We start from the raw sequence: 13,197 nt of genomic DNA on the forward strand, positions 1-13,197 counted from the left end.
TGATGCGACCAAAAATGCGCAATTTTGCACTTTGGGATTTTTTTGCGCTGACGCCGTTTACCGTGCAAGATCAGGAATGTGATTAATTAATAGTTCGGGCGATTACGCACGCGGCGATACCAAACATATTTATTTATTTATTTGTTTACTTTTATTTAAAACCTGGGAAAAGGGGGGTGATTCAGACTTTTATTAGGGGAGGTTTTTTTTTACTATAAACAACACTTTTTTTTTTTTTTTTTTTACACATATACTAGAAGCCCCCCTAGGGGACTTCTAGTATATATACTTTGATCTCTCATTGAGATCTTTACTGTATAGATATACAGTAAAGATCAATGAGATAGGCACTCGTTTGCTTTCGGCTGCTGCAGCAGGAAACAAACGAGTGCCGAGCCAGGGACGGCGCTATCTTGGACAAGTCCCCGGCTGGCATCAGACAGGGAGATCTCTCCTCCGGTACAACGTCCCGGAGGGAGCGATCTCCCCCACAAGACCCCAGGGAAAGGTTGCCTCCGGTAATCGGAGGCAGCTGTCAACTCAGCAGCTGTCTATTCAGATCAGACTCCAGTTTAGGGATAATGCAGCTTTCACATAATGTGCTGCAGATTTGTTTGTGAAAAATCCAGTGTATTGCATTACCAGTTATTGAGCCTTTTAGAAATCTCTTTTAGAAAAAATCAGCACAAAATTTGGACAAAAATTTACTCATGATGATGCTTTTAAATCCCCAGCATTTCAATTTATGTAGAAGTTCCACTGTGGATTTATAGCAGCTTCTCCCTATTTACTTAAATGAAGGAGGAAAAATTCACAATAAATCTGCTGTGTTGTGAATTTTACTGCTGAAACAATGAGGATCTGCAGCTGCGGCTGTCAAAGAAGTTGTCCCGGGAACTGAAAATGTATTTGTGCGGCCTTATTCAGGGGGCTTGTCTGATACTTTTATCACTTAGAGAGGAAAGGCTGAGGTCACTGGGGCTATATTGTAATATATTGTAATGACTACTTGATGGGGCTATATTGTAATCACCGCATGCAGGTGAAAGGTCGCCTGCATGCAGCAGCCGTTGTTCCCATGATATTACCAATGATGCAGCAACATTGTGTGGTTTTTGCCCACTGCATGCTAGTGCTGTGAGTGTAACATAGTTCCAGCCTCAGCAACACAGTTCACTCCCTGAAAGTGGGGTAAAAAGTGCCTGACTGTAGTTGCAGGGAAAAATCCTTTAAATGCAGAGATTTTTTCTTCCTTTATACATATGCATGATACTCACCAATAGCCACACCAGAAAATTTGCATCAAAATCTATATGATTTAGTTCAGATTTGCCTTCAGAAGTGCCAGTGGATGACAATTTCAGATACGCAAATGCAGATTTGCTGCAGAAACTACACCAAACCTTTTTTATGGTGTACTGAATTGAAATATTTAATAAAGTTCATTGTGACATTTATATGTCATCTGACGTTTATATATCTTTCAGGAACACTTACCCAAAATGAAATGGTTTTTAAACGTCTTCACTTAGGCACTGTGTCTTACGGCACAGATACAATGGATGAAATCCAGAGCCATGTAGCAAGCTCCTACTCATTGGTAAGTAAATTACTAAATAAGACTATGTGAAGAAACTTCTATATGTCACGTTTTTTTTGTACTTCTGAAATAAAACTAGTGCTACAAGTCTTCCAAAGAGTGCATACTGGGAACATGTTTCTGAATTCCACACAGTATTCTTAAGGGTGGGCTGATTTGTGGAAAAGGTTTCAGTATAAAACTATGTTCTTACTAGGTAAAAATAAGGGCAAATATCGTCCATTGTTGCAAAACAACGGCCGTTAATAATGATCGTGATCATTTTTATTTGCTGTTATTTTTACCTAGTGGGAACATAGCTTAACTTTTAACTTATTAATTGGAATCCCTGCTCATTCTGGGTTAAAGAGTCTGGTGGACAGTGCCACTGAATGATGGCACTGTTTTTTTTTTTTTAATAAATGTATTTTTATAACAGAGTAGGGAATATCAAAATGTCATGGAGGAGTTCGGTCAGACATATCCAAAGTAAACAGCTATCAATAAAAGTGTAACCGTGGTTCTGAGAACCGGTTCTTATGGAGGCCAAACAGCACGAGGACTATAACCGAATGAAGCACATCAAAGCAGAAAGTTAAGAACATATAAGACACAGACAAGAGAGACTACAAAGACACGACATAGTAGAGAAGGAAAGGATAAGGAGGGAGGGGGGGAGGAGGGGGGAAATGCAAGAAAAAGCAGTCTCAACCAGTCAGTGGGACGCAGGGAGGGTTTAGGTATCCCAAGGGGACCAAATACAGTCAAAGGTGTCCAGAGTATTATTTAGTGAGGCCGTCAAGCGCTCAAGAGCTCGCAGCTCTTTGATTCTGACAATAAGGCAATTGAGAGATGGAGGGGCAGTTTGCTTCCAGGAACGGGCAATTAATGACTTAGCTGCTGTCAGCATGATCAGAAGTAATTTGGAGGCCTTCTTCCCAAGGGTCTTAGGAGGCAGACTAAGAAGGCAGAGAACAGGGTCTAAAGGAATATCCTTCCCAAAGATCCTAGTGGCCAATCCACAGACCTCAGACCAGAAACCCTTGACAAGGGGGCATCCCCAGAAAATGTGAAATAAGGAACCCACATCCCCCTGACAGCGCCAGCATAACGGAGAAATAGAGTTGTTCAACTTATGGAGGAGCTCTGGGGTGTGGTACCACATCATCATAACTTTGTAGTTAGCTTCCTTATAAGTTGTATATATTGATGATGAGGCTGCCCTATCCCAGACAATCCCCCAGCATTCCGGGGAAAGACTCCGGCCCTGAATCTCCTCCCACTTGTCCATATACTTATGCCGAATAGGAGTGTCGCCTATCGAGGAGTTGAGGATGTTATATATAGCAGAGATAAGCCCACTCGTGGATGTTCCCACACGTACCAGCTGCTCGAAGGCCGTGGGCTTCGAGACAGTTAGCTACCCCAACCGCGTCAGCATGAAGTGGCGTATCTTCATGTACGAGAAGCGTTCTGCGGAGGCCAGGTCGTTTCTCTCCACCAATTTTTCAAAAGGAAGCAGTGTACGGGATAGGGGGTCTACTAGATGGCACTGTTGTGTCTGTAGATACATGAGAAGGGTGCTGTAAAGTGATCTGTACAGCATTGCAGCAACATGTGATACCAGTAAATAGAGAACACAATAGCAGCTCCCTGTGGAATGACCTTTTCAAAAGTCACAGAGTACGCTGAGTAAAGGCCCTATTCCATGGAACTAATATCGGCCGATTACTCGTCCCATGGAATAGAAGGCAACGGTCAGCCGACATCGTTCATGTCGGCTAATTGTTGCGTCGCCTGTCTTTCAAACATGTTGAAAGACAAATGACTGATATAGCAGCGATCTGCTGCCGTCGCTCCGTGTAATAGGAAGTGGCGGCAGCAGACCGCCACTATCCTCTATGGGCTGCCTGGACAATCTAGTGATCACCCGGGCATCCCCCCCCGCTGCACCCCACGGCCCGTCCTGCACTCATCCGCTCGTGTGCACCCGGATCTCAATTCGCCACTGTACACAATGGAGAGTGCGGCTGGAGCCACACTCTCCATTGTGTGAACTGACTTGTTCTGTGTGGCTGCTATTCAATGAATAGCGGCCACAGAAAACTGACATGTCAGTTTTTTATGCGGCCGCATGGAATCCTGCCTGGAGCATATACTATGTGTATACGCTCCGGCCGGAATTCTATTCATTCCAATAGAACATGTGTTTTGTATAAAACACAATTTGCAACAACGACCGTGACTTATACAAAACATACATTGTGTGAACATAGCTTAAGGGTACGTTCCCACCTAGGAATCCGGGCAAATAACCGTCTATGTCCATGAGTCTTGCTGTAAAGCGTGTCACTAAATGCTGTTAAAAACAGCTCAGGCAAGATGGCAGACCCCATAATAATGTACAAAAAGTAAAAAAAAAAAATACGTTTAGAAAATAGAAATAGATTAAAATAAAGGAAGTTTCAGTATATGACTACTCAGTAAAAGAAAATTTCGGTTATACGTGCCATTTTAACATATAATAAGCTGCAATTTAATAATAATAATAAAAATAAATAAGTTATACAAGATATTTTCCCACAAATATATGTACAGTATCAAATTGTTTAGCTCATCCTGCACATAAAATTATGCTAATGAATTATATTGCATTTTCATGGTGACAGGTTCTTAGCATAGCATTTGATCAAATATTTTTTTCCATGCCACCACAGTAAGGAGGCTCTCCGTATGGGGTACACAACCAAGATGCAGCCACTTCCCTAACATATGCAAGGAAATGCAAATACACACACACACACACACACACACACACACACACACACACACACAACTGGTCATGAGATCTTGTTTGTGCACCGCCTGTGAAAAAAAACCTTATGGGTTCACAAGCCTCACATGAAAATGTAGCATTTTTATTTATAAAGCCACCTGTTGTAAGCGGTTGGCTGTACGCTGACAGCAGCTTGTGTTTACCTAGATCCTAATTAAACTTACATGAAACCACTCCAGAAACACACAGAGAATTTCCAATTTGTGATAATAAGTGTTTCCAGTCGCCTAACCAGTTAGGCAGTGGTGGTCTTGGGGCATTGATTTCCCTCCCTCGTATTTTGTCCTGTTTTATTAATACAAGGACAACCCTCTTGTATATCTACAATAATGCAACAGAAAAATCTATTATAACATGATTATATTTTCCCTCTGGAAGCATTCCGTGACAGAGAGCATAATCTTTAATGGAATCTGTGTGAAATTAAATTATACAAGCATCAATAAACATAACATAATTCAGATGGAGTAAATCAGCTTAATTTATTTGCGTCTGTAATGACATCGGCGAATCGAGAATGCAAATGCAAAGGTTCAAAGCAGGAGTTGAGAAGCAGATGAGCAGAAAAGTTAAACCCATTATTAGACAGCACTGTAATTTGATGGGCAGTGTGTTCACGGATCAGTGGCTCAGTGCACGGAGCCCAAGACAGCACATGGTTCCAAAGTGGGCTCCTCTTATTGCGACAGCACATAAGGACATGGTGGGTGGATGTTATACAGTGTTACTTAACATTGTAACGTAAAGCATCCATATTGTGCGCCTAATAATAATGATGTGACTTTGCTAGGTGTTGCCTGGTATCATTCAACTTAATTATGTACTTGCTGCAAATAAAAACATTTATCTCATTTCACTGACTGTTTTACGAAGAGCGTGTAAATCTAAAATAAACAGAATTTTTTTTCTCCTGTCACTTCTTATTTCCCCAATAAGTTTATAAAATCGACCTTTAAAGGGGTAGTCCACCAAAAAATTTTTTCCTTCAAATCAACTGGTGCCATAAAGTGCCAGAGATTTGTAATTCACTTCTATTAAAAAAACTTAAGTCTTCCAGTACTTATCAGCTGCTGTGTGTCCAGCAGGAAGTGGTGTTTTCTTTCCTGTCTGACCCAGTGCTCTCTGTTGCCTCCTCTGTCCATGTCAGGAACTGTCCAAAGCAGGAGCAAATCCCCGTAGAAAACCTCTCCTGCTCTCCAGACTGGAAATAATACAACTTCCTGTTGGGCATACAGCAGCTGATAAGTACTGGAAGGCTTGAGATTTTTTAATAGAAGTAAATTACAAATCTCTGGCACTTCATGGTAGCAGTTGATTTGAAAGAAAAATTTTTTGGGTGGACTACCCCTTTAAAGTCACGCTTGGACTTATTCGTTTTAGTGCATCATTTCACTTATGAACCTGGCATGTTACAGATGGTGAATTTATAATCACACATGAAATTTTTGTTTAACGTTAATAAAAGTGGCCTTCTTTTTTTTTTCTCTTTGTTTGTTTTGAAGGTGCAGCCCCAAACAAATAACACTACCAGTTCAACGCCTTCAAGAAAAGTCCAGTCTTCAGCCCCTAAAGTACGTAAGACTGTGAGCAGTCGGGTCCATGAGGCAGTGAAGGCGATTGCTTTGTGCCATAATGTAACTCCTGTTTATGAATCTCGAGTAAATGGAGAAACAGAGTATGCTGAAGTGGATCAGGACTTCAGTGATGATAACCGCACCTACCAAGCCTCGAGCCCTGATGAGGTCAGTGGTCTTTTTTTCTCTAATAATAATATACAGCTTTGGCTTTGTGTAACATTTATATAGAAACAAAAAATGATCTCTGAATAAAGGCCCTATTACACAAAACGATTGTCGTTGTCTTTCAACTAGTCAACAACTAAGATAGCAACGATCTGCTGCCGTCGCTCTGTGGGATAGACCGCTGCTATCTTCTATGGGCTGCCCAGCTCTTCCCCGCTCGCTGCCAACATGTGTAATAGCACCAGCAGCAAGTGGGGAACGAGAAGCAAGCAATCGCTGACAGCGCCACTTTGCTCCTCTGCATCACCCTGTGTAATAGGGGCTTTAACCCCTTAGCGACCCATGACGTATCTGATACGTCATGGTGCCACTCGGGGTGTTCAGAGAGGGGTCCCGCCGGGACCCCGCTCTGAACGGCGCTGATCCCGGCTGACATGTGCAGCCGGGCAGTGCCTCTATTAGCCGGCGCGGGTCCCGTTGCCGCGCCGGCTAATTAAGCCTCTAAGTGCAGCTGTCAAACCTGACAGCTGCACTTAAAAGCTTTGCTCCTCACTTCCCTGGTGTCTAGTGGGACGGATCTCCCCTCCACGATGCGATCGCGGGGGAGAGATCCGTTCTTCTGCCTGTGCCGGGCCTCAGCGTCGGAATGACGCTGATCCCGGCTCGGCAATAGATTGCTATGGCCTGCAGCAGGCCATAGTAATCTATGACCGATCTAATCGATCTTTGCTGTGTATATACACAGCATTGATCTCTATGAGAGATCAGTGCTGTCTATATACAAGTCCCCCAGGGGGGCTTCTAGTTACAGTAAAAAAAAAGTAAAAAAGTGTTTTTATTAATAAAAAATCCCCTCCCCTAATAAAAGTCCAAATCACCCCCCTTTTCCCCTTTTATAAATATAAATTAATAAATAAATAAACATATTTAGTATCGCCGCGCGTGTAATCGCCCGAACTATTAATTAATCACATTCCTGATCTCGCACGGTAAACGGCGTCAGCGCAAAAAAATTCCAAAGTGCAAAATAGCGCATTTTTGGTCGCATCAAATCCAGAAAAAATGTAATAAAAAACGATCAAAAAGTCGTATATGCGCAATCAAGGTACCTATAGAAAGAACACATCATGGCGCAAAAACTGACACCTCACACAGCCCCGTAGACTGAAGAATAAAAGCGCTATAAGCCTGGGAATGGAGCGATTTTAAGGAACGTATATTTGTTAACAATGGTTTGAATTTTTTACAGGCCATCCGATACAATATAAGTTATACATGTTATATATCATAGTAATCGTAACGACTTGAGGAACATGCATAACAAGTCAGTTTTACCATAGGACGGCGTAAATGCAAAACTCCCCGAAATCAAAACAAATTCGTTTTTTTTTTCAATTTGACAGCGCAAATGATTTTTTTCCGGTTTCGCAGCATATGTTATGGAAAAATAATGCCGGTCATTGCAAAGTACAATTGGTTTCGCAAAAAATAAGCGCTCATATACGTCTCTAGGTGAAAAAATGCAAGCGCTATGGACTTTTAAACTTAAAATGGAATAAGCAAAAGCGCAAAAACGAAAATAGGCTTTGACCTTAAGGGGTTAAAGTGCTTTTCTTGACAGAGTGTCACCTTTGTTTTTTTCTTGTCCACGCTGCCTTTTTGGCTTGTTTTACTCCATCTGCTCCCCTTATTCTCTGTTGGGAATACTTACTTGGGCAATACATATGTATGTACTGTGGTGCGACAGGATTCAGGATTTTTTTGCTTTATGGTTTTATTGCAGTGGAATCTGTACTAAGTGTGCTGTGGTACATACAGTCCATCGCTCCTTTTTTCCTTTTATGAGAGCACAGGCACTTTAGCCATTGTACTACTTCCTAGACACTTTTATTGAAAGGTGTAGGAACCTTATCCTTCAGTCTGTTGTGGATCAGGTTCTTTGTTAAATTATTCTTATCTATGTTTTATGGTGATAAATAAAGATGAGCGATTTTACAGTAAAAACAAAGTAAATTGCGGCAAAAAGCTGGATCTGAAAGTTTTCCAGGACTTGATAGAGCTTTTCCTGGCACCCGGGGAAGAGTAATATGGCTGGGAGGCAGCAGGCTGATAAATCGTCTGCAGAGCTAACAAAGTGATTCCCTTTGTTTTTACTGTAAATTTGTTCATTTTTAGTGATAAACATAGATAAGTTGATGGTTCTTTTCCTTATGCATCTTGTCATGACTTGGTTTGGTAATGGGCATCATAATTTTTGGGATGTTTTTAGAATTTATAAGCAGTAGTCTAGTTGAAGGCTCTGTAGTAACTGGGTAGAAACACACAGTGCAAGAGTGCAAGAGGGGTGCTGTTTCAGAAAGAAAGCAACCATGTATTTCTATTCCTGAATAATCCCTTTAAGTAAAAGAATGCTGGCTTAATCTTAACCACACCTTTACCACTTTTGTGTGGATGCAAAAATTAAAAATAAAATAAATAAAGTGGTCAAAACCACTGTTACCACAAGCAATTTGCAGTGTTTGTTGGCCAGAAAACTAGCACTGAGCCTTGTTAAATTCATCCCTGACATTTAATCGGCATTAATAAGGGTCTTGGGGGGGGGGGGGGGTTGCAAGGGAAAATGTGAAATTGTTTTTGTTTTTTAATGTAAAATTCCCTTTTAACACCTTTTTTAATCACTGGCATATGTATTCACTTTGTTCTGTTCTCTGGGACCCCTGTGATCATGACAAAAAACTGCAGCTATCTCCATTCAGTTCATTTAGCTGTTCTACATTTCCCTTGCTCTGCAGCACCTGACCACTCGCAAGAGACTGAAGGGGCAAACATTACTATAATAGAGTCCTTTTATTTTCAGGTTTGGGGAAGGTCCAAGAGGTCTGGTTTTAAAGGGATAGGGTTACATTATCACTTTAAGAGATAGAAAACCCCATTAAAAGTTTTTGTCTCAAATTATGTCAAAATGCATTATGTTTTTTCACAATAAAAAAAAAAAAATAAGCTCATCTTTTCCTGTAACCAATAAAATATATTTGCTTTTTTGGTGTGTATCATTGTAGCTCACAAAAGGTAGAAACGTGCATCCTGTGATTTACAAAGTACAAGAGCTACATCATAATTTTTTAAAGAGTACTATTGACACAAGTCATGGAGCCTGAGGAAAATAATGTAAATGGTTCATTATTTAGCTTATTGAACTTTCTTGCAGTCACATTGACAGATGATTCCAGTTTTTCCCAATCACCAAAGTACCATTTTAAAAGCATTTTTTATTGAATAAAGTGCTTTAAATATTGCACCCTAGAGCTTTATGCAAGTAAATGGTTCAATTGATGTTTTTACCTTACACTCAGCATTTCTATGTCTAAACAGATTTGCTTAATACATGGCACTGTCATTTGATAAACATAATTTAACCCTGGAGGTGGTCTACATAAATACTACTACATATTCTTCTGTGTACTTTTAAACAGTGTCATTTCTAGATGCAATGCACCCTTTCCATTAAAATACATGGTAACAAATGTCAGTTTTATATGACCTATTCTACCTATTACACTTTGGGAAATTAATCAGTAATATTGAAGGATTCATGCATTTTGGGGCAAATGGGGCAGATTATACAATACAGTAATACCTCGGTTTTCGAACGCTTTGGAACTCGAACTGCTTGGTATTCGAACGAAAATTTACCCAGAAGTAGTGTTTGGAATTCGAACTTTGCTCGGTTTTCGAACGTTTTTCGAACGTTTTTGCGAGCGTGGATGGTGGGTTGTACCTGGCGAGTTAAGCAGTGGTGAGGCTTCACATACAGTACAGTGCTGTATAAGACTGCTGGAGTGCATATACAGTGCAGTAGTAGTACAGGCAGTGCACCACCGTCATACCACCACCCATACATTACAGTGCTTGGATGGGGGGGACGCTATACAGTAAAGGATGAGTGAGGAGTTGGTGACTACTGTACTATAATTGCTGGTTCTGATGAACATTTCTTATGTTTAATGTCCTGTACAGTATAGTGCTGTTCTGTACTGTACTGTAGTAATTATACTGAGCACTTATCAGTGTAATAAATGAGTATTGTAGGTGATTATTGGTGGCTGCTGGAACCAATTAATGACATTTACATTATTTCCTATAGGAAAACACTGCTCGGTTTTCAAACTGCTTGGTTCTCAAACTGCCTGCCGGAACCAATTAAGTTCGAGAACCGAGGTACCACTGTACTTTTCTAAAATGTTTGTGATGTGGTCAGTGTGGCATAGCTTACTTATCTTTATTCCATCTCATGGTAGGCACACATATACGCCAGTACTGTGCACCCAAAGTTTGGTACATTTTACAATTTTTTCTTCCAGCCCTTTTTCCTTGACAAGTAAAGTGTCTAAAACACATGATACATTTGGCACAAGCCATTCATTTTATTATTTTGGTGCATCAGTGACAGATTTTTTGCACAGTTTACTTAAAGTGACTCTGTACCCACAATCTGACCCCTCCAAACCACTTGTATCTTCAGATAGCTGCTTTTAATCCAAGATCTGTCCTGGGGTCCGTTCGGCAGGTGATGCAGTTATTCTCCTTAAAACAACTTTTAATCCTACAACGCTTTGTCTAACGGCCGGGGCTTACATTTGTATATGCATTAGGCTGGCACACCCTCTCTATCCTTCCTCCCCACCCTCCTCATTATTAGGAATGATCCAGGAACATTTACTGCTTTTTGAGCTTTGCACAGGTGTCTTAACGATCTAGCCCATGTTCATTATGCACACAGGTGGGGAATAGGAAGCAATCTGCCTGGATCATTCCTAATCATGAGGAGAGCGGGGAGGAGGGACAAAGAGGTGGTGCCAGCCTAATGCATATACAAATGTAAGCCCTGGCCGTTAGACACAGCGCTGCTGGATTAAAAGTAAATTTTTAGCACAATAACTGCATCACCTGCTGAAAGGACCCCAGGACAGATCTTGGATTTAAAAGCAGCTATCTGAAGGTACCAGCGGTTTGGGGGGGGGTCAGATTTTGGGTGCAGAGTCACTTTAAGCTAGGCATATACTTAAAATAGCTGTCACCAAAAGCAATAACTTTAATTCTCTCAAAAACATGTATGACAAGCTAGGTGCACAAATGTATTTTTTTTTTTTTTTTCGCTTTTTTTTTAATGGGTAATGAAAAGAGCAGCTACCTTTCCACAGAGATTCTTCATTCTTTCTTCCCAACACCTCCATTGGGGATTTTCAAACCTGATATCGACAGGTTTGGCTTACATTTATTTATGTTTTATCACATTTCAATATGACAATATCATGAGCATATCTACTTTAACCCCTTAAGGTCAAAGCCAATTTTCGTTTTTGCACTTTTGCTTTTTCCATTTTATGTTTTAAAGTCCATAGCGCTTGTAAATTTTTCACCCAGAGACTTATATGAGCGCTTATTTTTTGCGAAACAAATTGTACTTTGCAATGACAGGCATTATTTTTCCATAAAATATGCAGCGAAACCTGAAAAAAATCATTTGCGCTGTCAAATTGAAAAAAAAAAAAAATAGAATATGTTTTGATTTCGGGGAGTTTTGCATTTACGCCGTTCGCCTTGGGGTAAAACTGACTTGTTAAGCATGTTCCTCAAGTCATTACGATTACAACGATATGTAACATGTATAACTTTTATATTATGTGATGGCTTTTAAAAAAATTCAAACCATTGTTAACAAATATATGTTCCTTAAAATCGCTCCATTCCCAGGCTTATAATGCTTTTATCCTTTGGTCTATGGGGCTGTGTGAGGTGTCATTTTTTGCGCCATGATGTGTTCTTTCTATCGGTACCTTGATTGCACATATACAACTTTTTGATCACTTTTTATTACATTTTTTCTGGATTTGATGAGACCAAAAATGCGCAATTTTGCACTTTGGGATTTTTTTGTGCTGACGCCGTTTACCGCGCGAGATCAGTAATGTGATTAATAGTTCGGGCGATTACGTGCGCGGCGATACCAAATATGTTTATTTATTTGTTTATTTAATAGTTTATATTTATAAAATGGGAAAAGGGGGGTGATTTGGACTTTTATTAGGGGAGGGGATTTTTTTATTAATAAAAACACTTTTTTACTTTTTTTTTTTACATAAACTAGAAGTCCCCCTGGGGGACTTGTATATACACGGCAATGATCCATCATATCGGTGATAGTTTGCTATGGCCTGCTGCAGGCCACAGCAATCTATTGCCGAGCCGGGATCAGCGTCATTGCAAAGCTGAGGCTCGCACGGGCAAAAGAATGGATCTCCCCTTAGATCCGTCCCACTAGACACCAGGGATGTTGTGCATACAGCACTTCAATGCAGCTGTCAGTTTTGACAGCTGCATTGAAGTGCTTAATTAGCCGGCGTGGCAACGGGACCCGCGCCGGCTAATAGATGCACTGCCCGGCTGCAGATTGCAGCCGGGAGTGGTGCCGTTCAGAGTGGGGTCCCGGCGGAACCCCGCTCTGAACACCCCCGTACCAGGTACGTCATGGGTCGCTAAGGGGTTAAGATTTAATGTTGTTTTTGGCAGTGTCACATCCTTGGCTGAATAATTGCCCAGCCAGTCAGTGAATGGGGCAGGACACCGCCCTAGTCACTGACTGGCTCAGCAGGCAATCACTCAGTCGAGCTGTAAGGTTGCTATTGGAAGAGCCAGGTATGTGACATACCCGTTTTACAGTAGAAGAAGGCAGCCGACTGCTGTGAACTGGACCTAAGAGCGGCACAACGGAGGCACAGGGACAGGTGATATCGCTTGTTTATTATTTTCTTTCACTTCTCATTTTCTCTGCCCATTTTAGTGTTAGTGTGACTTCCTCTTTAAGGCTTATGGACAGTTTAGATTGAAAAAAAAGTGTTTTTTTTTTCCCTGGACACAGAACAATTTACTATGTTGATGTGGAAAATTAAGACTTGATAAAAATACTCACTTTGGGCATCTGTTACTGCCGTGGCATTCACTCGCTTATATATGTCTGCAATGGCCTGATCTACACAATG

General features: G+C 40.9%; 1 protein-coding gene across 3 annotated transcripts in view; it reads left to right on the forward strand.

The window, feature by feature from the left end:
- ATP9B (ATPase phospholipid transporting 9B (putative)) overlaps nucleotides 1–13,197 on the forward strand; it is a 242,507-nt gene that overhangs the window by 184,904 nt on the left and 44,406 nt on the right. For all 3 annotated transcript variants that reach the window (XM_069957885.1, XM_069957883.1, XM_069957884.1), the window contains exons 14-15: nucleotides 1,488–1,600; nucleotides 5,918–6,157. In XM_069957885.1, the coding sequence (XP_069813986.1) occupies nucleotides 1,488–1,600; nucleotides 5,918–6,157 (353 nt within the window). The remainder of the gene's footprint in view (nucleotides 1–1,487; nucleotides 1,601–5,917; nucleotides 6,158–13,197) is intronic.

The sequence above is a fragment of the Dendropsophus ebraccatus genome, chromosome 2 (genome assembly GCF_027789765.1).
Source record: "Dendropsophus ebraccatus isolate aDenEbr1 chromosome 2, aDenEbr1.pat, whole genome shotgun sequence".
Taxonomy (NCBI): domain Eukaryota; kingdom Metazoa; phylum Chordata; class Amphibia; order Anura; family Hylidae; genus Dendropsophus; species Dendropsophus ebraccatus.